We start from the raw sequence: 27,589 nt of genomic DNA, 5'->3' as shown, positions 1-27,589 counted from the left end.
TAGTCCTAATCATTCCTTATCAAAATCTCCAAAAATCATCAACTCAAATTAATAACAAATCAGTGACAATCAGTAACAATAGGTGGGAAGCCCTGGGCCTCCTTCCGCCTTGGCTCCGGGCTGGTGCTGACAAGTGAGGGCGGTGGGCCAGAGTCCCCCCCGTTGACTCCCATCAGCTGAGGTGGTGCAGCGAGGGCGATGGACACCCAACAGCCCTCGCCACAGCAGGTCTCCAACCCTCACAGCCCATCCACCCGGAAATGGGCTCTTCCAGTTCTCCTCCCTCCCCGTCCCAGGATTGGGCTCTTCCAAGCCCTTCTCTCTCCCTGCCTCTTGCTTGTCATGGGAGTGGGTGTTTCCTTTTTCTTCCAGGGTTGTTCTACTCCATAACCTCATTTCCGGAGGAGCCATTTTGGGAGGTCGGTGCTCTGTGGATGGTTGGTGGCCGGTTCGGGTTTGGGCCCGGGTCGTAGCGGCTGGTGATAGTAGCAGGGGGCAGCCCGCGAGCTGGCGAGTGTGGGGGGTGCTGCAGGGGAAGAGTTGCCGCTCAGTGATCGTTGTGTCCGCCTGCCCCTGTCATGTCGGACTTCGACAGCAACCCCTTCGCCGACCCAGACCTCAGCAACCCTTTCAAGGTGAGGTTGCGGCTGGCGGGGGGCTGCGAGCCTTCCTCGGTGTTGTGGTGAGGGCAGAGTGAGCTGCGCGGAGCCGCGGGCGTCCCAGGGAGGGAAGGGCAGTGGCCCCGCTGCGTGCGGGGGGGGGGGGTCTGCTCTCAGCCGTGGGAGATAGGGAAGGGCCAGCGCTGCAGGGTGGCGCTGGCTTCGGGGGGGCTGGGGGGCGCCGATTAGCAGCGTCGGAGGCGCCTGCCTTCCGCGGGGGCTTGGAGCATGACGGCTCTGGGGGGGTTGTAGGATAAGTAGCGCTTCTGGAAGCCCTAGAAACGGTCGCAGCCGTTTCACAAGTTCAGGTTTCTGTGTTTCGTCTTGCCTTCTGTTGCTAAAATGATACAAATTGCGTTTCAGGTGCGTTATTTTGAAGGAAAAATAAAAGTTTCTTGATTTTGGTGGTAACAGTGTATGTGTGCATGATGCTACAACGTTTTTTCTTCCATTTGATTGACCCAGATAGTTTAGTGAGTTTACCCCCGTTTTCCTCTCTTGCCTCCTCCCAGCTCCTATCAAGCTTACATGCTTCTTTATGTTATTTCTGAAGCACGCAGGGTACTGATGGCTAGGCGTAAGTTCTACTCTGCATCTCAGAATGCTGTGTTGTAGTGTATTCTAAAGCTTTTAGTTTTTGTACTACTGACCTGTCATACAGCTGAGACTTGTTTCTGAACCTGCTGTTCTGGTTTCAGCTGTCAAGATGAGCTGACATCCTTGGATGCTTTCACTCCTTATCTGTTCTTTCTTTGCTGTTTGAATCCAGTTCAACTAATTTCTCGAGCTACTTTAATAATCTTACTGAACGTTTTGTGCCTTGCTTTTATTTCATGCTGACACTTTAAAACACACACATACTAGCGCATCAGCTAGAATAACTAAGCCTTTTAAAAATTGAGCTGTCACACTTCAAGCATATTTTTGTGCAGGTAACTGTTGGAAGCATGGCATTACTGACATTTATTCATTGGAGTCTGAATCATTAGTTAAGGGTTTTTGATCATAAAATTTAGTGTATTCTTTAGGCTAGTCACTGTGTTTTTTCTGCATGTTTTACACAGTGCAATGACCTTCTAAATGAACAGCAGCCCTGGCACTGAGGTTGTCACCAACAGTAGTTTGGACTGGCACCAATGGTAGTGAGCACTGTTCTTTTAAATACCTTTTGGTACCAAGTACCGAAAAGGTGTCATTGTTCTAGACTATGTCTTCAGTAACAAAAGTATGTGATGCTTTTCTTTGCTTTTTGTAATAGTGATGAAAATAACATAGCAAAATTTATCGTGTATAGATACCCGGAGTGGTTAGGGGTATTGGAAGCGGTATAGTTGCCCCTGCATGGCTCATCAGCCCAGGTAACTTGTCCTATGTAGTGTTTCTGTGACCTAAGCTAGGGACCTACCTCAACCATACTTACAGTTTGAAGACATTGCTTAAAGTGCAATAGTTTATTCCAGTTTCTCATCAGGGAAAGCCTTCTATTGTACCTGTCAGGCAAAATCCATGCTCTACTTCTCATTTGCAATGCATCATGATAAAAGGACTCTATAATGATTTCTCTGTAACTTGAAGCTCACTGTTAAACATGGTTCTGGATTTCTTTTAATTGTAGAACTTGTTTTAGGAAAGCTGTATGCTTTTCCTATCTCTGCTGACTTCTGTCTTGTCCCACTGACCACAGAAGGTAATCTTGCATACGTTTACTCATCCACACATTTATTTGAAGGGACAGAAGGCCTCACGTATAAGCCAAACCTTGATTGTCATTCCATTGGCATAACAACTTTGAAATTAGTGGGTATTAATGCATGTCTGCATTTAATTTTTGTTTGACTATGTGTTTTAAAATACTTTATATGTAGAACCAGTATTTCCAGATGGACCCTGACAACCTAAGTCATGTTGTCTGAACACCTTATTCAAATGTATTCATATTTGTATTTGTGCTTGATAATTTTATGTATGATGAGGTTATTTTCCTTACCTTCAAAGCTACTTCCTGTGCTTATGTAAAATCATAAACTAGTATGGCAGAGAAAGGAGAGGGGGGTGTCATGTGGAAGAGTTATTGCCAAGGTCTAAAGATAGATCCTGCTTTTTCTTAAATATTTTGGTTTCACTAATTTTTTGTGATCTACTTGTGAGGTTTCCTGTGACTATTATCATGTCTTAATAAAAAGATTACAGCAGAGATTCTTACTTGATATTGAATCAAAAAATACGTTCTCTGGGAAGATAAAGGTAAAGCAGAAACATCTAGTTTGCTCAGTATTTTGGGTAGTTAATTCTTTTGGTAATCTAAAATTAAATTATGTTTCTGCTTTGTGATTGCCTGAAAGTAATTTAGTTTGTAAAATAGAATTTCTTGTTTCAATTTTTTGCTTGTTTGGATTGATCATAAAACGTTGATTTTGAGACAGTGGCTATTTAACATCTGCTTTTTTTTTAATGTGGCACTTTTTTTTTTAATTTTTTCTTAAAAAAACTTGAATGAAATCCAAAAACAAACCAGAAATTGAACTGAACCCAAAGGCTGATATGCTTTTGAAGTCATAGTATTCCTCTGTAAATAGCTGTCCTCTGGATGGTGTACCAACTAACCCAAGACGTGTTTTGGTTTGAAAGATAAGGTAATGGAACAAACAGATAAGTAACATTCTAAAGTTAAAAAGCTTTTGATCACGTTAAAGTTGTGCAGAAGAAAATACATCCATGTACCATTCAAAATGAACACATGATAATCTTGCTAGAATTTGATGTAGTAGTATTGTGAAGAAATATACATTTGGTGTAACCTCAAGTTAGCTAGCGGGTTGAGGGAGGTGATTCTCCCCCTCTACTCTGCTCTTGTGAGACCCCACCTGGAGTACTGTGTTCAGCTCTGGGGCCCCCAGTATAAGAAGGACATGGACCTGCTTGAGTGGGTCCAGAGGAGGCCACAAAGATGGTCAGGGGGCTGGAGCACCTCCCTTATGAAAACAGGGTGAGAGAGTTGGGGTTGTTCAGCCTGGAGAAGAGAAGGCTCCAGGGAGACCTTATGCCGGTCTTCCAGTACTTCAAGGGGGCCTTCAGGAAAGATGGGGAGGGAGTCTTTGTCAGGGAGTGTAGTGATAGGATGAGGGGTAATGGCTTTAAACTGAAGGAGGGTAGATTTAGATTAGATATAAGGAAGAAATTTTTTACTGTGAGGGTGGTGAGGCACTGGAGCAGGTTGTCCAGAGAGGTTGTGGCTGCCCCCTCCCTGGAGGGGTTCAAGGCCAAGTTGGATGGGGCTTTGAGCAGCCTAATCTAGTGGAAGGTGTCCCTGCCCATGGCAGGGGGGTTGGAACTAAATGATCTTTAAGGTCCATTCTAACCTAAACCATTCTATGATCATAGATGGAAGTGGGCTAATGGTGAAAAATTTTTTTTTATTCCTTTCATTGAGAAACACTTGTCACAGCTTGTGAGCATGAATTCATACTTGCTAAAGTTCTCACTGACAAATGGTGCAGTCCTACAGCACCCAAGCAGGGTTAGCACAGCAGGTCCAGTGATGGTAACTGCATTCAGACAAGAGTCCAGAGTGTTAGACAAGTCCATAATGAGGAGTCGGATACAATCCCAATTTATAAAGTCAAGTTGGGGTCAGTATCAGGTCCAGCAAAAGTAACCAGGGTTGGCCAACAGTCCCATGATGACCAGGCAAGTCCTTAGTGGTGAGGTGGGTTTGACCACCTAGGAGAGGTTTGAGTGTCCCTAAGTGCCCTGACAGTTTATTATTGAATAGACTAAACCAGTATGAAATAAATTTACAAAGATTAATTTCTAAAATCAGCTTAAACATTTTCCTATGTAGCTGTCTCCTTGGTGTCTGTGAGTGTTTGGTGGGTTGTTTTTTTTTGTTTTGTTATTTTTTTGTTTTTAAGTCATAGGACAGGGAATAGTTGTAGTCTTCCACCTTGAGAGATAATACAGATACAGAGGTTCTGAAACTGCAATCTCTTGGAATTCAATGTAAGTTTCACTTACTCAGAAACAATTCAGTAGTTCATCTACTCTAAAAATGTGGGGTTTTTTCTTTTATAAGTGAATGATACTACTACTAAGAGAAGAAATTATTCTTTTTTTTTTAAAGTAGATTTATGAATTTCACTGGCCTTTAGCTTGGCTGACAGACTGTAAAATTTTGGAGGGCTGGTTGTTACAGTCATCCAAACATGTGAAACTTACTTCTGAGTGATTGTGGAATCGGGGCTTTAAAAAGTGGGTTCTGTGATGAATTCTTTTGGGTTGGTTCCTCTGATGTGATTGGAGCTCTGAGCAGGTATTTGATACTACAGAAATTATGGTAGGACTGAAAACTAAAATAGATTTGTGTTTAAATGTGAATGGTGACCTTCAGGTAAAAACCAAACCACTAAGTGATATAGATGAAGATTTGAACAGAATGCCCTATGTCTGTCTTGTTCAGTTACAGTGTGGAAGGACAGGATCATGGAAACCCTCAAATGTATGTAATGTTAATTATATGAGTAGTTTCTTTGGGTGGAATTAGGTATCCAAACAGTGCTTAGCTTTGAGTTCTTGCTTCAAAAAAGATGTGGGTCTTATGTAGTTCTGTCATGACTGCTGTTCTTGTGTGGATATCCGAGATGCTCTAAGAGATCTAAAAATGGTATTAGGCACCTGAATTGCTCCCACTGAGGTCACAGGATTACTTGAGTCACTAGAGTTAAGTATATGTTAGAGCTTAACTTTACTACAGAGGTAGTTCCAGTTATAATTTGGATATTACACTTAATCTGACTCACGTGAGCACAAATTAATCTTCTGTCTGATTTGGTAGGAAGTACAAGCTAGAGATCTGATGCTGAAGCTAATAGTAAGTTGACAGCTCTGCTACCTTGTGTGGTAGAAGAATCTATACAGTTTACATCTTGACTGCTATTGTTCAAGTGAAGCTAAAGTGATAAAAACGTATAGCAAGGAAGAGAAGCCTTAATTATTTTTGAAGGATCAGGACCCTAATTACTTGACGTGTTTCTGCAGTATTTGTGCTTTAGAATTAAAAAGTTTTGTTGTGTGCCTGTATGCGTATTGCATCCAGCTCAAACGAGGGAGACAAGTGACTTAGATTTGTAAATCCCAAACAGAGTGGACAATGGTGAGACAACTCTCAAAGTCCAGACAGTTATTAATTTCCCACAATGTACTAATTGGATACATGATAATTGACTAAGTATATAACAAATTATGGCAAGCGATATAGTATGCCTTGTGTTACCTTATGATAATAAGGAAAAAAGGGAAAAAGAAAAGAAGAGAGATAGAGAGGTAGAAATAGAGAACACTGGTCTGGGTTCCTGTGTCAGTCCCGCCAACGAGGGTTCAAGGATGCATCTGTTGTCTTCACTTTTTCATGTCTTCTTTTTTTCTTTCTATATTTCACTCCTCTCTCCCCCCTCGATTTATACACACTTTCCTTCAGTCCATCCCCTAGGTCGACCCACATACCTACTGTGGAGGTTTGAACTCAGCCGGCAGCCAGATGCCACGTGGCCGGCTGTTCACCTCCCCCTCCCCCCTCTGGTAAGATAGGGGAGGGACAAAAAGAAGAGAATTCGTAGGTTGAATAAAAAGAAAGAATTTACTAAATATAGCAAGAGAACAACAGTAACAATAGTGAGTCCAAAAAGAAACGGGTAAAATGCAGCAGTGGCTTACTGAGTGCGGCGACCGCCCCCACAGCAACAACAAGACCCGACGAGCAGACAGCAGCGTCTTCAAGCGAGAGAGATCGACCCTGAGAGCGCGCCCACCCCCCTGGGCATGACATCACATGGTATGAAATACTTCAATGAAAATTAACTCCATCCTGGTCGAAACCAGGAGACCTACATATCCCATGTATGGGGAGGGGTAAGGTGTTTCATGGGATGATGTAATTAGCATGATCATGTTAGCCCTCGTTAGCATATTGAGGGGTGTTAACTTTAATATGCATTTCGTGGATAATGAAGCAAAGGTCATTCACCGGACAGATGGCCCTTGAAGTTTTGGCCAGGTGCACCAGAGCAGAGCCGTCCTGTCTTCACAGGGCTCCCTCCTCCAGTCCCATCTTGCGTTATTCGGGCAGCCTTATCAGCTTTGACCTCCACAGAATGCACCCTGTGACTCATAGTTTTGTCTTGCGAGTGTTTGAGGCAATCCTTAGCTCAGAGGGCCTCCCCTCCCCCTGCTAACTTTTATCTCTTTCTCACGTTGTTTTTCTCAGTCTTTGTTTCTTGAAGGCCTGTTTTTTGTCTCTCACACCTTGAAACTTGACCAGGTGTACCAGAGCAGAACTGTCCTGTCTCTGCAGGGCTCCGTCCTCCAGCTGCATCCTGTGCTATCCAGGCAGCCTTATAAGCTTCAGCCTCCACGTTATCCACCCTGGGACTATAGTTTCATTACTTGTGTTTGACACATTCCTTGGCATTCCTATCCCTTATCTCTTTCTCAGGCTGTTTTTCCCAGTCCTTGTTTCTCTCAGGCCCTGTTTTGGAGAGTTACAAATTCTCTCCCAATATGCATAACTTAGTTTTAATTCTTTTATATGACTGTAAAATATACCCAATTAAGTTGTCTGTCTTTAAATTAGTAAAGGACATAAAATACAAATATTTTTCTGACTTTATCTCTTTTCCCTTTATGACTTCAAAATTTTATAATTCCCTAAATATTGCATAATTTATTGTCAAACATAATGACATTGGAAATGTCCTTTAGCTGACCTACATGGTAGTTAGCTTTTGAGAGTACACTTCATCAGTGCTGTAACTGCATTGTAATCCATTAAAACTGTGAAGTGTTTTAATAGATATTCAGTATCAGTTATAGCTGCATTTTTCTCCCCAGACTTTCAGTAAAGTGTTAGCATGTATTGCATTAGTATTGCAGTATATATTGAGACTTTAATATTACAAAGACGAACATAACACACTTTTCAGAGCTGAGGAAGGGGAGAGTTTTGAGAACAGTGATGACAGAGATGATACTTTGTTGGGCATCCAGTACTCCATTGTGAGATGGGACTGGTGTGGGCTTTAGGACAAATTTGGCATTGTGAGTTTATGAAGTTGTTCTTGGTTTCAGAGGTGGGGAATTTGCCTTGCTCAGTATCTCAGAACCCTTCATAGCTCTGTGACCATGGGATAAAGTGGCCTATAATGGGCACTGCTTGAAAGCCAAGGATAAGAAACCCCAGTTGGCTACTTTTCCACTATCCTATTTAATAGTTGTGTCTTGACAGTGCTAGGGTGAGGGTGGGAAATGGCTGATCAGTGAATGAGATGTTAAACTTGAAAATGTGAAAGAACTAACTGTTCTAGTAGTTACTCAGATTTTTACTAGAAGTACAGAAATAGTTTTTACTTTGCCTTTAAGTCATTAATTCCTCTGAGTGTTACATGTGTAACCTTTAAGGATGGTTCTTTCTTGTAGTGTTTTTTAATCATAGGTTAAAATATACTATTGTAGGTGCAAGACATTAAGGCTTCTTTTACTGTTAAATGTAAACTGTTAATACTGCTAATGTATGGAATCAGAATTGTCTAGGTTGGAAAAGACCTTGAAGATCATCCAGTCCAACCACTAACCTAACACTGACCGTTCTCAACTACACCATATCCCTAAGTGCTATGTCAACGTGACTCTTAAACACCTCCAGGGATGGGGACTCCACCACTGCCATGGGCAGCCCATTCCAACGCCTAACAACTTGTTCTGTAAAGAAATACTTCCTGACATCTAGTCTAAACCTTCCCTGGTGCAACTTGAGGCCATTCCCTCTTGTCCGATCACTTGTTACTTGGTTAAAGAGACTCATCCCCAGCTCTCTGCAACCTCCTTTCAGGTAGCTGTAGAGGGCGATGAGGTCTCCCCTCAGCCTCCTCTTCTCCAGACTAAACAACCCCAGTTCCCTCAGCCGCTCCTCGTACGACATGTGCTCCAGACCCTTCACCAGCTTCGTTGCCCTTCTCTGGACATGCTCGAGTAATTCAATGTCCTTTTTGTAGTGAAGGGCCCAAAACTGAACACAGTCATCGAGGTGCAGCCTCACCAGTGCCGAGTACAGGGATAAGATCACTTCCCTGTCCCTGCTGGCCATGCTATTTCTGATGCAAGCCAGGATACCATTGGCCTTCTTGGCCACCTGGGCACACTGCTGGCTCATGTTCAGCTGGCTGTCAATCAACACCGCCAGGTCCCTCTCTGACTGGCAGCTCTCCAGCCACTCCTCCCCAAGCCTGTAGCGCTGCTGGGGGTTGTTGTGGCTGAAGTGCAGCACCCGGCATTTGGCCTTATTGAAACTCCTCCAGTTGGCCTTAGCCCATCGCTCCAGCCTGTCCAGGTCTCTCTGCAGAGCCTCCCTACCCTCGAGCAGATCAACACTCCCACCCAACTTGGTGTCATCTGCAAACTTACTGAGGGTGCACTCGATCCCCTCATCTAGATCATCAATAAAGATGTTAAACAGGAGTGGCCCCAAAACCGAGCCCTGGGGGACACCACTCGTGACCGGCTGCCAACTGGATTTAACTCCGTTCCCCACAACTCTCTGGGCTCAGCCACCCAGCCAGTTTTTTACCCAGCAAAGCGTGCGATCATCCAAGCCTCGAGCAGCCACTTTTGCCAGGAGAATGCCGTGGGAAACGGTGTCAAAGGCCTTACTGAAGTCAAGGTAAACTACATCCACAGCCTTTCCTTCATCCAATAAGCAGGTCACCCTGTCGTAGAAGGAGATCAGGTTTGTCAAGCAGGACCTGCCTTTCATAAACCCACGCTGACTGGGCCTGATCATCTGGTTGTCCCGCATGTGTTGTGTGATGGTACTCAGGATGAGCTGCTCCATCAGCTTCCCGGGCACCGAAGTCAAGCTGACAGGCCTGTAATTTCCCGGATCATCCTTCCGACCCTTCTTATAGATGGGCATCACATTGGCCAATTTCCCATCTGTTGGGACCTCCCCGGTCAGCCAGGACTGCTGGTAAATGCTGGAAAGCGGCTTGGCGAGCACCCCAGCCAGCTCCTTCAGCACCCTCGGGTGTATCCCATCTGGTCCCATAGACTTGTGTATGTCTATGTGATGCAGTAGGTCACTGACTGTCTCCTCCTGGATTGTGGGGGGGTCGTTCTCCCAGTCTCTGTCCTCTGGCTGAGGAGGCTGGATTCCCTCAGTACAACTAGTCTTGTTATTAAAGACTGAGACAAAGAAGGCATTAAGGACCTCAGCCTTCTCCTCATCACTTGTTACCATGTTTCCTCCTGCATCTAGCAGGGGATGGAGGCTCTCCCTGCTCTTTCTTTTGCTGCTGACATACTTATAGAAACATTTCTTGTTGTGCTTGATTGCTGAAGCAAGATTAATTTCTAGCTGGGCTTTAGACCTCCTGATTTCTGCCCTGCATAGCCTCACAGCATCTTTGTAATAATTGTGAGTGGCTAGTCCCTTCTTCCAAAGGCCTGTACTGGGTCTGGCTGAGCCGGAATTGGTTTTCCCCTGTAGCAGCCCTCATGGTGCTGTGTTTTACATTGGGAGCTGGCAGGGTGTTGATAGCACCCTGGTGTTGTGGCTACTGCTGAGTAGTGCTTACACAGCACCAAGGCTCTTTCCGACATTTTTCCCCCCCACAGTGGGACGGGGTGGGCAAGATCTTGGGAGGGGACACAACCAGGACAGCTGACCCGAACTGACCAAAGGGATATTCCAGACCATATGACGTCTGCTCAGTATAAAGCTGGGAGAAAGGAGGAAGGGGGTGGGGTCACCCTTGGTCCTCCGAGGCAACCACTACGCGTATTGGAGCCCTGCTTCCTGAGAAGGCCCGACATCGCCTGTTCATGGGAAGTAGAGAATAAATCTGTTTTCTTTTTTTGCTTCTGCACGTGGACCTTTGCTTTGCTTATATTAAAACTGCTTTTGTTTTACCCACAGGGGTTGTTTGGGTTTTTTTTCTGTCTTATTTTCTTTCCCTTCTTTGCCCTGTTGAGAAAAAGGGGGAAGGGGGGGAAGTGATAGAGCGACTTGGTGGGTACCTGGCATTTAGCCAAGGTCAAACCACCACAAGGCTGTAAACTCTCCTTTTCTCCCTGAGTTCCAGCCAAAGCTCCCTGTTCAGCCACGGTGGCCTTCTCTGCTGCTGACTTCTCTTATAGCACCTGGGGACCGCCTATTCCTGAGCCATTAACACTTCCTTCTTAAAGAGCTCCCAGCCTTCCTGGACCCCTCTACCCTTCAGGATCATCTCCCAAGGGATCCTTTCAAGCAGGTGCCTAAACAAGACAAAGTCAGCCCTTTTGAAGTCCAGGATGTCAGTTCTGCTACCCCCTCTCCTGGCCTCTCTAAGAATAGAGAACTCTATTATTTCATGATCGCTGTGCCCTAGTCGGCCTCCAACTGCCACATCATCCACCAGTCCTTCTCTGTTCACAAAGAGGAGATCCAGCAGGGTACCTTCTCTGGTCGGTTCTCTCACCAGCTGCGTCAGGAAGTTCTCTCCCACACATTCCAGGAAGCTCCGGGACTGGTCCCGCTCTGCTGTGTTGTATTTCCAGCAGATGTCTGGGAAGTTAAAGTCTCCCACAAGAACAAGAGCAAGCGATCATGAGATTTCTCCTAAATGCCTATAGAATATTTCATCCACCTCTCTGTCCTGGGTGGGTGGCCTATAGTAGACTCCTACTACGACATTTGCCCTGTTGGCCTTCCCCCTTATTCTAATGCAGAGACACTCCACCCAGTCGTCACTACACTTGTGCTCAAAGCAATCATAACAGTCCCTAACATACAGCGCCATTCCACCGCCTCTCCTTCCTTGTCTATCCCTTCTAAAGAGCTTGTAGCCATCAATTGGCATGCTCCAGTCATGGGAGACATCCCACCATGTTGCTGTAATAGCCACAACATCATAATTTTCCTGTTTCATCATGGCTTCAAACTCCTCCTGTTTGTTACCCATGCTGTGTGCATTGGTATACATGCACTTCAGCTGGGCTGATGTCCTCAGCACCTTTTTGCATTTAGAGGTCCTAAGTCCAGCCTGACCTTTCACAGGTATTACCATGGTTACTGATCCATCAGTATCCCTTGCATCTTTGTTGTGCTGCATGTCTCTTATCCCTTGCCTCCACTGAGATGGCAGGGTGAGGGTCATCGCTGGCACAACAGCCCACAAACTCTGGTAATCTTCCCTGGGGCTTATGTCTGGGAGTTCCAGTTTTGTCCCTTTCCCCCTTCAGATCTAGTTTAAAGCTCTGTCAATGAGCCCAGCTAACTCCTGCCCCAAGATCCTTTTCCCCCTCTGGGACAGGTGCATCCCATCTGATGCCAGAAGGTCTGGTGCCGTGTACATGAACCCGTGATTGAAAAATCCAAAGCCCTGATGGTAACACCAGTCTTGGAGCCACAAGTTCATCTGTTGAATTCTCCTGTAATCTTTCTCATCCATCCCTGAAACTGAAGGGATGGAGGAGAACACAATTTGTGCCCCTGACCCCTTAACCAGTTTCCCCAAGGCCCTGAAATCTCTCTTCATTGATTTAGGAGTTCTCCTGGTAATATTGTCGCTACCTACCTGAAAAACCAGGAGAGGGTAGTAGTCCTTGGGTCTCACTAGAACGGGGAGTTTTGCCTTGAGGTCCTTGACATGGGCCCCAGGGAGGCAGCAGACTTCCCTATGAAGTGGGTCTGGTCTGCATATGGGGCCTTTGGTACCCCTCAGAATGGAGTCACCCACTACAATGACTCTTCTGGGGTTCTTTTTAGAACTGGTTTTAATACCTGGTCTAGAGTTACCTGGCCTTGGTGGACCTTGGTCTTCCTCCTTGTTTGACTCATTTTCTTCATCTTTCTCTGCTTTTTTCAAAAGTTCCAGGGCCCCGAATCTATTGTGAAGGGACACCATGGAGGGTGAGGGAGGTCGGGAGAGGATTTTCCTGCCTCCCTGAGCAGGGACCTGTTTCCAGCCTCCCCCATCTCTTAGGTCCCTTCCTTCTGCCTGGTAGCAAGAGGATGAGCGATTACCTACCTCATTTGGAGCCTCCATTTGCTCCTGTTGCTTCCGGGGTGCCAAGGTGTTACTCCACCAATCAATTTCCCTTTCACACTCCCTAATACTTCTTAATCTCTCGACCTCTTCTTTGAGTTCCACCACCAGGCTGAGCAGGTCATCCAGCTGATCACAGCGCACACAGGTGTTATCACTGGTGCCTTCCGACAGGACTGACAGGCTCAGGCACTCCCTGCAGCCCGGGACCTGGACCGCTGCATGTTTGCGTGGCAGCTCCGTCTGGGTCACCACGTTCTTTCTGGTGGTGGTTTTGACCCGAGTGGAGACCATGGTTCAGTCTACTCGTGGAGGATGATGAGGTGACTACTAGCAAAGATAAGCTCTAGAGCCAGTAGAGGGACTATGCCCTATCTGCACGCCTTACCTGCGTGAACTGCCACACAGCACTCTGTCGCTCGCGCTCCCTGGGGGCTGCTCTTGTAGGTGAGCCGCGTTGGGCGTCATCACTCCAGTCTCCGCCCACTGCCCTCGTTAGCAGCAGCTCACTCTTCTCGCTCAGGGGGAGGTGCCTTGAGGCTCTCCCTCTTCCCTGGGCTTCTGCCTTCTCATCTTGTGGTTTTGCCGTGGGTTTTTTGATGCTTTCGGAAGGGTCCCCTGCCACTGTCCTCCTCTTCGGAGCCCCTCTCCTCAGCAACTATTAGGATAGTGAAACATGAGATCTCAATTAAGCTGCTTTGTGAAGTTTCTGTAACTTTACTCCTTCTTGGGCCTGGGATGATATAAATAAAGCATGAAGAACCGGCAGTGTTTGACACTGCATTAAAACATGAGTAAGTTTGTGAAACTTTTCCATATGCAGCTTGCTGTAGCATGAACAGGGAGGAAGTCTTTGGGAGTTTAGCTGTTTGATTTATACTGAATGTGTACTGAACATGTGTAAATTGCAATCTCAGAGGCTTAATCTAGTTGAATATAGATAGTGTTATGGGGTTGAAAAACACATCCTTCATGTGCAGGCTACTTTCTTTTCTAAGTGTCAGGTCCTAATTTAAAAGCTGAGACCCAGCAGTTAGGAGGGAAGAAAGCTTTGATGTCTGTTGCTGGCCAAATACTTTTGAGAACAAAATTGGAAGAAAAAAAAGAAAAAAAGTTAAACTTTGTCAGAAATCTCTCCCCAAAAATGCTCATGACATATTGAAGGCAAAGTATATCATACGGAGTTTCAAGTGAAACAGCAATAACATTGTTTGCTATCCAGAACTCATTCCTTTATGAAGAGTGGGATGGATAGTGTTCTCTTTGATCAAGAAATCAAAAAAACTCAGGCCAGCAAACAGTTTCAGGCGTTTTTTGTTGCATTTTTGCCTAATTTTCTGAGCCAGCGGTGTGATTTTAGGAAGTACTCAACAGAGCGTGGGATGTACAGCTGTTACTATCAAATAACACTCAGGATGGATTCTTACCAGAAAGTGTACAGTTAGTATTATTCACATTTAGAAAAGGGCAATATGAAGTGCATATAGGGAATAATTTGTGATAATCAATGGAGAGCTTATCTTGAAATGAAAAGAGCTTATCTTTTTCATGCAGCAAAACAAAGGTGATTGGGAATGCATACCTGGGAGAGATAAATGAAGGCTTATGTTGTGCTTGAAGATGGGTATAATTGATCGGTAGTAAATTTAGACTGAAAACTAGAAAGGTTCTAATCTTTGCGACTGAGAAACTTAAACAGCCTTTCAGTAGGAGTGGTAGGGATAGGAAATCCTAGTTGGTCAAGACTGATTTTGCTAGATTTGTGGATCTGATCTCATGATTTCCCCAGGGTGGATTCACCAGTCTGGATTCAGTCCTGGTAGACTTCTGGCTTCTGCTTCTAATCTGTATACAATCAGATTTTTTTAAGGTATAACATCGTTGCTGAGCATGTTGAATAGTTTGGAGGATAAGATTGGGGCTGCTCCTCTCTCGCTCTCTGGGAACTTCCTTCCAAGCACAAAAAGCAACAGGGAAAACGTGTAGCTAGGTGAAGGTGGTTATAGAATGATAAATGCTGAAAAAGTTGGCAGAGTCAAGGCTGGTTGGTGTCAGCAACTGATAAAGCAGTTAGGCAGGATAAAGTAATTTGTGGGGTCTTGAAGTAAAAGACAAAAATTGTATGGTGGCATAGCTGAAGGGTAGTAGGTGACTGATGACTGATATAATGAATTATTTGTAATAAATTTTTTTATAAAGGGACTTCGTCTTCTAAGAGTTTTTGTGATGAGAACTGTTTTCTTGACTTGGATTGAAACTACTCCAGTCATTAAGAGACCATTCTTATCCTTTGAATTTAACCTAAACTAAGGTCAAAAATGAAGATTTCTACAATCACCTATAGTAGCTCATTCTTCCATCAGCTGTATTTAAGGAACTACATAACTGATAAGTTGTCTTCCATGTTTTCTGATTTTCACTAAAAATAATTAATCCTTTTCTTTTAAAATACAGGGTTTTTTTCATAGTGTGTTGTTTCTCTTCAGTCTTTTTTCCTGAGAGGAACCAGGTGTACTTCTGTCAGTTTACTCAGATATTTACTTGGTGCTGTCCCATGATTCCCATGTAAATAAAAAAAAAAAAAAAGAAGAAAAAAAAATGCTGTCACTTTTAAATGCAGCATTCCATATTCTTTTGATGTACAATACTCCTGGTAACATAGAATCATAGAATCATTCAGGTTGGAAAAGACCCTTGGGATCATGGAGTCCAACCATCAGCCCTACTCTACAAAGTTCTCCCCTACACCATATCCCCCAGCATCTCATCTAAATGACCCTTAAACACATCCAGGGATGGTGACTCCACCACCTCCCTGGGCAGCCTATTCCACTGTCTGACCACTCTTTCTGGGAAAAATCTTTTCCTAATGTCCAGTCTGAACCTCCCCTGTTGAAGTTAAAAGCCATTCCCTCTTGTTCTGTCACTAATTACCTGTGAGAAGAGACCAGCACCAACCTCTCTACAATGTCCTTTCAGGTAGCTGTAGAGAGTGATGAGGTCTCCCCTCAGCCTTCTCTTCCTCAAACTAAACAGTCCCAGCTCCTTCAATCTCTCCTCATAGGATTTATTCTCCAGGCCCTTCACCAGCTTCATTGCCCTCCTCTACACTCACTCCAGCACCTCGATATCTCTCTCGTGTTGAGGTGCCCCAAACTGGACACAATACTCCAGGTGTGGCCTCACCAGTGCAGAGTACAGGGGGACTATCACCTCCCTACTTCTGCTGGTCACACTATTTCTAATACAAGCCAGGATGCTGTTGGCTTTCTTGGCCACCTGGGCACACTGCTGGCTCATGTTCAGCTGCTTGTCAATTAGAACCCCCAGATCCTTCTCTTCCAGACAGCTCTCCAGCCACACCTCCCCAAGCCTGTAGCGATGCATGGGGTTGTTGTGGCCCAAGTGCAGGACCTGGCACTTGGCCTTGTTGAAGCTCATCCCGTTAATGTTGTGTCAAATATTCCTTGAGAAAAGTGGAAGAATGGGACCATGTGGCCTCCACCTGGCTTTGCATTCCACCTTGGTGCCATGGCAACACAAATCACTGGATCTCCATCCCATCCTGTGTTTGTTCTGGGCACCATGTGTTAAAGAAAAGTGTGTTTTGCAGGTTTTTTTCTGATTTGCTCTTCCCACACTTCCAACAACTGGATATTCAGTTAATTTTGTATCTGAGTGATGTGAACATAATTTGTTAACCTAGCTGTGGTGGGTTGACGCTGGCTGGATGCTAGGTGCCCACCAAGCTGCTCTATCATTCCTCCTCCTCAACTAGGTAGGGGAGAGAAAATATAATGAAAGGCTCGTGGGTCGAGGTAAGGACAGGGAGATCACTTACCAATTACTGTCATGGGGAAAAACAGACTCAACTCGGGGAAATTAATTAAATTTATTGCCAGTCAAATCAGAGTAGGGTAATGAGAAATAGAACCAAATCTTAAAACACTTCCCCCCCACCCCTCCCTTCTTCCCGGGCTCAACTTCACTCCTGATTTTTCTCTGCCTCCTTCCCCCAAGTGGCACAGGGGGATGGGGAATGGGGGTTATGGTCAGTTTATCAGAAGTTGTCTCTGCTGCTTCTTCCTTCTCACATTCTTCCCCTGTTCCAGTGTGGGGTCCCACCCATGGGAGACAGTTCTCCACGAACTTCTCCAACACGGGTCCTTCCCATGGGCTGCATTTTTTCACGAACTGCTCCAATGTGGGTAATTTACACAGGGTGCAGTCTTCCAGGAACAGACTGCTTCAGCATGGGTCCCCCACGGGTCCACAGTTCCTGCCAGGAGCCTGCTCCAGCACGGGCTTCCCACAGGGTCACAGCCGCCTTTGGGTGCATCCCCCTGCTTTGGTGTCGGGTCCTCCACGGGCTGCAGGTGGTATATGCTTCACCATTAACCTCCATGGGCTGGAGGGTCACAGCCTGCCTCACCATGGTCTTCATCAGGGACTGCAGGGGTATCTCTGCTCTGGTGCCTGGAGTACCCTGGGAGTAGGCTGGGGATCTGCAAGAAGTTGGGAGGGGACACAGCCTGGACAGCTGACCCCAACTAACCAAAGAGATATTTCATACCATATAGTGTCATGTTCAGCAATAACTTTGGTGGTGGTGTGTTCCAAAGTAATCATTGCTCAGAGGCTGGCTGGGCATCTGTCTGCTTGTGGGGGGTGGCGAGTGATTGCCTTTGTATTAGTTGTGTGGGAGTTTTTTTGTTTGTTTGTTTGTTTTCCTGCCCCCCCCATCTTTTTTTCAACACCCACAAGTTTTACTTTGTTTTGTCCTTCCAATTCTCTCTCCTGTCCCATTGGGGAGGGAGTGAGCAACTGGGTGTGGGCTTAGCTGCTGGCTGGGGTGGACCCACCCCAGTAAGTTAAAAGCTTCCAGCTGTATACAACTTTCTACTGTCTTGTATATTGAATTATGAAATTGTCTTGTTTGTATTAATTTTTGTTTTAAGAAGCTCATCTTTTTTGATCTTGTACTAACAAGTCCAGTAAACTAATGCCTAAATCAGATATCAGGTTTCATTTTTCCCTTAGTTCTATGATCTTTTTGTTCAGTGTTTCAAATGTTTCGTAGCTGAATTTTACAACAAATATTCTCTCCCCACACATACTTTCCCTTATTTTTGTTGTTCATCTGCACAATATTTTGTGCCTGTCACTTAATGAAAGGACATTTTACAAGAAGTTAGTCCATTAGGTCCATTAGTTTATTCAAGACCTGATGAGATTTTAGTTGGAACAGTGCATACAAGTCTAGGATGGTAACTAAAAATATGGCAAACTTGTAGGGGAGAGTGTCACCAGGGTGGCTTTATTGAAATCACTAATTATGGTATGTTCTGCTGATTAAGGATGCCTACTAAACTCAGACACCCGAGTGGAAAGAGTAGGCTTATTTTACTGTTAATAATTACAGGATATAACTAAGTAGTACAGAAAATAAGTAGTAAGAAAAATACAGAATAATACCCTTACTTATTACTACATACAATTAAACAAGGCAATGCACCTAATCATTACTACACAATGCGGAGAATAGTGATTAAGAAAGATCCATCACCACTTGCATACGTTACCAACATCCAGATCCGCAGTCGCTGGGCAGCCCCAGTTACAGCGAGGATTTGGAGAGCCTGTCCCGGCAAGTGGGAAATCCTACGCGGTGCGTCCACCCGTAGGTGAGGCTTCCAAAGTCGCGGCAAGAGGGTCCAGCCTTATATACAAAAAATCAGCAAGCCAGAATGACTTGCACCTTTCTTTGAGCGGAAATATCTGGTTTCATCCTCCTGTTGGATTCCACCCAAAGCCTGGCCAGGGCTCAGGGGGGAACCAAGGGAGTTTCTAACAAGGCCAAACACTTGGGTTCTCAGCCTTGAACAAGACTAAACAAGGGAAGTTGGGTACATTCTCACAACATTACATCCTCACTACTGATTACATTTTGTCACTACATCTTTCACTAGTGAGCATACATATTTTGTTAATGATCAGATACTAATAATAAATGCTAATGTTAATACAGATTTTACTAATTAACAGATACTAATAATAGATAACATTTGGTTGTGAGGTTCATCTAGAGGTCAACTTTGTTTCAGGGCCTATTATTCAGGCCCCAGCACTACATGGTGTAAGTCAAATGCAGGATAGCTGATTTTCAAATTGCATGTAATGTTTTGTATTCATTTAGAGAAATCACAGAATCACAGAATTGTCTAGGTTGGAAAAGACCTAGAAGATCATCTAGTCCAACCATTGAACTAACACCTACAGCTCCCAACTACAGCATATCTCTAAGCGCTAAGTCAACTTTACTCTTAAACACCTCCAGGGATGGGGACTCCACCACCTCCCTGGGGAGCCCATTCCAACGCCTAACCACCCGTTCTGTAAAAAAATGCTTCCTAATATCCAGTCTAAACCTTCCCTGGCGCAATTTGAGGCCATTCCCTCTTGTCCTATTGCTTGTTACTTGGTTAAAGAGACTCATCCCCAGCTCTCTGCAACCTCCTTTCAGGTAGTTGTAGAGGGCGATGAGGTCTCCCCTCAGCCTCCTCTTCTCCAGACTAAACAACCCCAGTTCCCTCAGCCGCTCCTCGTACGACATGTGCTCCAGACCCTTCACCAGCTTCGTTGCCCTTCTCTGGACACGCTCGAGTAATTCAATGTCCTTTTTGTAGTGAGGGGCCCAAAACTGAACACAGTCATCGAGGTGCGGCCTCACCAGTGCCGAGTACAGGGATAAGATCCCTTCCCTGTCCCTGCTGGCCACGCTATTTCTGATACAGGCCAGGATGCCATTGGCCTTCTTGGCCACCTGGGCACACTGCTGGCTCATGTTCAGCCGGCTGTCAATCACCCCCCCCAGGTCCCTCTCTGACTGGCAGCTCTCCAGCCACTCCTCCCCAAGCCTGTAGTGCTGCTGGGGGTTGTTGTGGCCCAAGTGCAGCACCCGGCATTTGGCCTTATTGAAACTCCTACAGTTGGCTTTAGCCCATCACTCCAGCCTGTCCAGATCTCTCTGCAGAGCCTCCCTACCCTCGAGCAGATCAACGATCCCACCCAACTTGGTGTCATCTGCAAACTTACTGAGGGTGCACTCGATCCCCTCGTCTAGATCAACATAGATGTTGTTTCTTGTTCAGTCACTGTTAAAATACTGCTTTGCAGCTAAATGTATGTTTTAGCCAAAAGTGGTAGCATTTTATGTGAACAGAAGGGTAGTTTTATGTACACATATGCACATGATTTGATTAAAATATGCAACATATAATTTTTAAATTTTTGAAACAATGCTTTTCTTGTCTTAAACTTTTTTATAGTCAAAGCGTTTTTTTTGTCTCATTTTAATACATTTGTGACTATAGCTAGTGAAAGAACACTTGTTCTCACTTTCTGTATCCTTCAGGATTTTAGAGTTGATAGACATTCTTTCCTACTTTTTTCTCTAGCTATAAACAAGTTGAATGCAGCCATTAAGAAAATGTTATTCCTGCACCTATAGATTAAGCTATTGCTGTAAAGACTAAGATAATGGTGTAATAGATGCTGATTTGAAGAATCTAGATTTTATTTTTCAGTAGCTTAATAGTTTTTGTATTTCAGTGTAGATTAAAAAAAATACAAGAAGTGACTTAAGTTGGACAAATATTTCATACTGAGGTTTTCATTTCAGTGGTCTTAAGAGGAAATTAAAATGTAAATACTTATCTTCATCCTGGTCTTTATCAACTCTAGTGTGTTTTCTAATTTTGAACTAGACTGTTGAAATTAAGAAAAAACGATGTGTATATATACATAACAGTTATAACTAAATAGTATATTTATAGCTATTTTGTATGTTTGATATACATATGAAATATTGTGCACTTGTTTTATGTATTTATGTAAATATAAATGTAACTAACCATATCAAATAAGTGGATTTCTTAGTTTTCAAGAAAACCCTCCTTTCATCCATTATTATGTTCTGAAGATGCAAAAACCTTAAATTAAGCCACAGAAACGATGTAGTGGAAGCAGGCATCACATGAAATATGTACAATTTTTCTTCATATGAAGTTAGTGGGATCTGTGATGGTGGGCACTTCTGCTCTTCTGCAGAATCCAGCCTGCTTGTCTCTAGCACAGAGAAATGTTTCATTCCTGAAGTTGTTTTCTCAAGCTAAACCTTAAGCAGTCTTTTTTACCGTAGAGTTCATTGGAGGGAAAAATTACACCTTTTTCTTAATTTCTACCAGTTCAGATAGAAGCTGAACCAGAGGTGCTGTTGGCATTATAGGACACTGTTTCCTCAGCTTTATTTTTCTGAAATGCTTTTCCTGTTCCTGAAGGTTCTGGAGGTACTTCTGGGTAGGGAAAACTAAGAGTTGACAGAAAACTCTTTTCTTCTGTTGTGCTCTTTGGGTGTATATTTGTACAGTCCAGTGGTCAGCATAGCAGGATACAGTTTTCTTCCCTTCTCTATTGAGAGCTTTTTTCCCTTATAAATCAAATGTATGAAAGATGGAGTTTCTTTTAGACTGTTGTGGTGGTTTAGTCCCTGCCGGGGTCTGAGACCACGTGGCCGCTGCCCCTCCCCCACAAAGGGAGTGAAATACAAAGCCCAGGGGCTGAGATAAGGAAAGGTTTAATACAACAGTGCAACAGCAACACAGCAAACAGCAACCATAACAATAACAGTGATAACAATGAACAGAGCAAGATATCTACCAATACAGCAGTGGGAACAGAGCGATGGCATAACACACGTGTTAACCGACTCTCTCGGGCTAATGGTGCCAGGATGAGACGTCCGCATGGTATCTGAATAACCCGGCTAGAGCTCCCCCCCCACTGCTGGGGAAACTTAACCCTATCCTGGTTAAACCAGGACATAATCCACCCCTTTATTCTATACCATGTGCGTCACATCCAGCTGCCATTTAGCAATTAGCATTGACTAAGAAAAATTAACAAAAGCACAGTATAACTCACGGTGTGTTCTCACCCACAATCAAGTCCCCTTGTGGCACGCATCGGACCTCTCCATCCTTCTGCATCACCCACCAGGTGCACCCAGGTCCTTGAGCAAAAACAATCCCGTGGATGGGTTTGCCTTTGCCCGGCGCAGGACTAACCCAGACCATTTTTCCCAGCAGGTCCCTCATGCGCACCACAGGGACTTTATCCCCATCCACAACACGTGGAAGTTTTGACTGAGCCGGGCCAGCTCGATTGGCAGATCCTCTTGTGTTGACTAACCAAGTGGCCTTTGTCAGATGTGTGTCCCAGTGTTTGAAGGTTCCACCCCCCATTGCTCTCAATGTAGTTTTTAACAGTCCATTGTAGCGCTCGATCTTCCCAGAGGCTGGTGCGTGGTAGGGGATGTGGTAGACCCACTCGATGCCGTGTTCTTCTGCCCAGGCATCTATGAGGTTAGTTCGGAAGTGAGTCCCGTTGTCCGACTCAATCCTCTCTGGGGTGCCGTGTCGCCACAGGACTCGGTCTTCAAGGCCCAGGATGGTATTCCGGGCGGTGGCGTGGGACACTGGATAAGTTTCAAGCCACCCAGTGGTTGCTTCCACCATTGTGAGCACGTGGCGCTTGCCTCGGCGGGTCTGTGGCAGTGTGATGTAGTCGATCTGCCAGGCCTCTCCATATTTATATTTCATCCATCGATCTTCATTCTGCTGGGGCTTCACCCATTTGGCTTGTTTGATTGCAGCACATATCTCACATCCGTGGATGATCTCTGCGATGGTGTCAATGGTGAGGTCCACCCCTCGATCTCGAGCCCACCTGTATGTTGCATCTCTGCCTTGGTGGCCCGAGGTCTCATGGGCCCACCGGGCTATGAACAGTTCACCTTTACGCTGCCAGTCCAAGTCTACCTGAGCCACTCTGATCTTAGCAGCCTGGTCCGCCTGCTGGTTATGTTGATGTTCATCAGTGGCCCGACTCTTGGGTATATGGGCGTCCATGTGGCGCACCTTCACAAGGAGGTTCTCCACCCGGGCTGCAATGTCCTGCCATACTTCAGTGGCCCAGATGGGTTTGCCCTTGCGTTGCCAGTTGTTCTGTTTCCATTGCTGCAACCACATCCACAGGGCACTTGCCACCACCCACGAGTCAGTGTAGATATAGAGCCTCAGCCACTTTTCTCGCTCAGCAATCTCCAAAGCCAATTGGATGGCTTTCACCTCTGCGAACTGGCTCGATTCACCTTGTCCCTCAACAGCTTCAGTGGTTTCTCGTGTGGGATGCCACACCGCAGCCTTCCATCATCGATGTTTTCCCACAATGCGACAAGACCCATCAGTGAACAGGGCATATCGTCTCTCTTCCTCTGGCAGCTCGTTATATGGTGGGGCCTCCTCAGCACGTTTCACCTCTTGTTCTGGTGACATCCCAGCATCTTTGCTCTCTGGCCAGTTCATGATCATTTCCACTAATCCTGGGGGGTCGAGGTTCCCTATTCGAGCCCGTTGTGTTATCAACGCAACCCATTTACTCCACGTGGCATCTGTTGCATGATGTGTGGAGGGAGCCTTTCCTTTGAACATCCATCCCAGCACCGGCAGTCGAGGTGCCAGGAGGAGCTGTGTCTCAGTGCCGACCACTTCTGAGGCAGCTCGAATTCCTTCATACGCTGCCAGTATCTCCTTCTCAGTCAGGGTATAGTTAGCTTCAGAGCCTTTGTATCCCCGGCTCCAAAAGCCTAGAGGTCGGCCTCGGGATTCCCCAGGTGCTCTCTGCCAAAGGCTCCAGGAAGGGCCATTCTCCCCGGCTGCGGTGTAGAGCACGTTCTTTATCTCCTGCCCTGTCCGGACTGGCCCGAGGGCCACTGCCTGGGTAATCTCCTGCTTAATTTGTTCAAAGGCTTGTTGTTGCTCTGGGCCCCATTTAAAATCGTTCTTCTTGCGGGTTACGTGGTAGAGAGGGCTCACAATCAGGCTGTAGTTTGGGATGTGCATCCTCCAGAACCCCACAGCGCCCAGGAAGGACTGAGTCTCCTTTTTAGTGGTTGGTGGGGCCATGGCTGTTATCTTGTTTATCACCTCCATTGGGATGTGGCGACGCCCATCTTGCCATTTTATTCCTAGGAACTGAATCTCCCTTCCAGGCCCCTTAACTTTCTGTCGCTTGATGGCAAAACCAGCCTTCAGGAGGATTTCAATTACCTTCTTTCCTTTCTCAAAGACTTCCTCAGCTGTGTCCCCCCATACAATGATATCATCAATGAACTGCAGGTGTTCTGGAGCCCCACCTTTCTCCAGTGCAGTATGGACCAGTCTATGGCAAATGGTGGAGCTGTGTTTCCACCCCTGGGGCAATCGATTCCAGGTGTACTGGATACCCCTCCAAGTGAACGCAAACTGTGGCCTGCACTCTGGTGCTATTGGGATGGAGAAGAACGCGTTAGCGATGTCAATCGTGGCGTACCACTTGGCTGCCTTCGACTCCAGCTCATACTGGAGCTCTAGCATGTCCGGCACTGCAGCACTCATCGCTGGCGTAACTTCATTCAGGCCACGGTAGTCCACGGTCAGTCTCCATTCGCCATTAGGTTTTCTCACTGGCCATATAGGGCTGTTGAAAGGTGAGTGAGTCTTGCTGATCACCTTCTGGCTTTCTAGTCGACGGATCAGCTGATGGATGGGGACCAGGGAATCTCGGTTAGTACGGTACTGCCGCCGGTGCACCGTCTTGGTGGCAATTGGCACTCGCTGCTCTTCAACCTTAAGCGACCCCACCACCGAGGGGTCCTCTGAGTGGCCGGGTAAGGTGGACAATTGTTCAACCTCCTCCAGGGCAGCTATACCAAAGGCCCACCGGTACCCTTTTGGGTCTTTAAAGTACCCTCTCCTGAGGTAATCTATACCTAGGATGCACGGGGCATCTGGGCCAGTCACAATGGGGTGCTTATGCCAGTCCTTCCCAGTTAAGCTTACTTCAGCTTCTAATAGGGTCAGCTGTTGGGACCCCCCTGTCACTCCGGAGATGCAGATGGATTCGACCCCACTGTGGCTTGATGGCATCAGGGTGCACTGTGCGCCAGTGTCTACCAAGGCCTTATATTCTTGTGGTTCTGATGTGCCAGGCCATCGGATCCACGCCTTCCAGTAAATCCGATTATCCCTTTCCTCCACCTGGCTGGAGGCAGGGCCCCTCTAATCCTGCTCACCATCACTCACTTGATCTAAGAGTGACTCCTGCAAGAATGAGTTCCTGGTCCCCTCAAGAGGGTCAAGCATAGTGTTGGCCATTCTATTCTGTCTGGGGGATTTCCGACTGGACGCTGGAGCTGCATCTCTCTTGGAAGACTCCCCTTTCATGGTGGTCTTCCCTTTCAGTTGCTGTACTCGTGCAGCTAGGGCGGAAGTGGGCTGTCCATGCCACCTCCTCATGTTTTCCCCATGGTCGCGGAGGAAGAACCACAGGATGCCCCGTGGTGTGTGTCTTCCACTGCCCTTCTCTTGGGTGGGGAAACGCCTGCTTCTAATGGCTGAGACATTGGCCCGTGCAGGTGGAACATAGGACATGTCCTGTTCCACTTTCTGGAGCCTCTGAGACAGTTCCTCTACGGCTGAAACCAAAGCATGTTGGGAGGAAGGGAGACTTCCCTCATATTGCCGGAGCTGGATAATCACTTCATCTACTGTCTGAGTCTGGGTGTCTCGCCACCAGGACTCTACTGCTAATGCTTTGGAATGTGCCTCTGGTCCACTTTGCAGGAACTTCCGCCACATCAGCTGTGTGCAGGGGGCCTGATCTGGATCCATTGGTGACTGCTCATCATTCAGATCACCATAGACCATGTCAAACACAGCCATTTCCCTGAGGTTTTGGATGCCTTTCTCCATGTCGGTCCACTTGCCTAACCGACATAGAGCATCATCCTTGTAGGGGTACCTCTCCCTCACAGCGAGCAGGAGTCGCCTCCAAAGGCTGAGGGTTTGAGCCTGTTTCCCTATTGAAGGCAATACCAGCCTGCTTGGCTAAAGGTCCCAGCTGCTTGGCCTCTCTCCCCTCCAGTTCCAAACCAGCAGCTCCACTATCCCAGCATCGGAGCAGCCAGGTGCAAATTTGCTCGTCTGCAATGCGGCTGAAATCCTTCCGCATATCTCACAACTCACTGAGGGATAGAGATCGGATGATTACCTCCGGCTCTTCCTCCTGCTCTCGTGATGGGCCTGGTTCATTATCACCCTGTACACTGCGAGGGGATTTTTTGGTATATTTGGTTTTCCGTATTGGGGCGACCGGTACTGGCGCTGCCTGTCCCCCTGGCCCAGCTGCTGTACCAGCAGGTTCACTTTCAGACCCTGCAGCCCTTTCTCCCCCTTGAGGGCAGTGATCAGTGTTAAGGGCGATGCGGTAAGCATGGGCAAGCCCCCAGCACATCGCAGCGAGTTGCATCTCCCGGGGTTTGTCAGATTGGCAGCACACCTTTTCCAAACACTCCACCAGTTTATCAGGACTCTGCACTTGTTCAGGAGTGAAATCCCAAAGCACTGGGGGTGACCACTGACTCAGGCACTTGCCCATCTTCTCCCACACACCTTGCCATTTATAACTATCTGCCCCCGGGGCAGGTTTCCGGGTGGTGCTATTGTTGGAGAAGTACCGCATGGCCCAAAACAAGATCTGGCAGACATTCAGAAAGCACAGAGCCGCAAGCACACTGGCCTGGGTGCTCCAGGGATAGCTGAAACTCTCAAAAACCGAGAGGATCTCTTCCCCTGGCTCACCCATAGAGGGGGTGAGACCCCAAACAAAAGACCAGGCAGCAAACAGGTACCGGTTCACCCCCACAAGCAGCGAAACGAGCCCATTATAAGCAGACAGTAACCAGTAGAGCAGAACAAGACCCTTGATACATTTTCCACCGAGAACAAACATCAGCACTGGGAACACACAGTGGATATAAGGATTAATCCATCCCCACCACGCAATCAAGTTGGCCAGCATTGCAACCGTTTCTTATGAAACAATACAAATAAAAACAGAAAAATTGCACCTAACGCACCTTCTCCTTTTGTCCTTATCTCAGCCCTCTCGTGCCCCACGTTGGGCGCCAAAAGTTGTGGTGGTTTAGCCTCTGCCGGGGTCTGAGACCACGCGGCCGCTGCCCCTCCCCCACAAAGGGAGTGAAATACAAAGCCCAAGACTGAGATAAGGAAAGGTTTCATACAACAGTGCAACAGCAACACAACCAACAACAACAATAACAGTAACAGTGATAGCAATGAACAGAGCAAGATATTGAACGATACAGCAGTGAGAGCAGAGAAAATCGCATAACACACGCGCTCACCGATTCTTCTCGCGCTCGCGCCAGGATGTGACGTCCGCATGGTATCTGAATAACCCGGCTAGAGCTCCCCCCCACTGCTGGGGAAACTTAACCCTATCCTGGCTAAACCAGGACAACTGTCTTAATCTATTTTTGTAAGAAGCTCAGGATGGAATGATGTCATTTTGGGGACAGAGAAAGAGGTGGATATTTACAGGCTTTTTTAGTGAGAAACAACTTTTTTTAGAGTTTTATATGATATAATGATATGTGCTGACTCATTGCTTGTATATGTATGCATACGTTTACAGAACTGTTTTCTTTCCTAGGATCCTTCTGTTACACAAGTGACAAGAAATGTTCCTCCAGGGCTAGATGAATATAATCCTTTCTCAGATTCAAGAACAGTAAGCACATTTACTTATTATAATAACGCTGTTAATCTTTCAGGTAAGATTTGTGGGGTATTGTTTTCAGAGTTTGGGACTGATGGAAAACATACAAATTGGGGGACCAGAGGTTAGAGAGCAGTCCCGCAGAAAGAGATCTGGGGGTTTGGGTTGATGGCAAGTTGA

At 46.1% G+C, this 27,589-nt stretch overlaps 1 protein-coding gene across 1 annotated transcript in view; it reads left to right on the top strand.

The window, feature by feature from the left end:
* The first annotated feature begins 417 nt into the window (after positions 1 to 417).
* The window catches only part of LOC141917701 (secretory carrier-associated membrane protein 1), a 64,562-nt gene continuing 37,390 nt past the window's right edge, over positions 418 to 27,589 (top strand). The window contains exons 1-2 of the mRNA XM_074811096.1: positions 418 to 635; positions 27,344 to 27,421. Coding sequence (XP_074667197.1) covers positions 579 to 635; positions 27,344 to 27,421 — 135 coding nt within the window. The 5' untranslated portion in view covers positions 418 to 578. The remainder of the gene's footprint in view (positions 636 to 27,343; positions 27,422 to 27,589) is intronic.

Source organism: Strix aluco, chromosome W (assembly GCF_031877795.1).
Source record: "Strix aluco isolate bStrAlu1 chromosome W, bStrAlu1.hap1, whole genome shotgun sequence".
Classification (NCBI taxonomy): Eukaryota; Metazoa; Chordata; class Aves; order Strigiformes; family Strigidae; genus Strix; species Strix aluco.
This window is presented reverse-complemented; position numbering and strand designations above follow the sequence as displayed.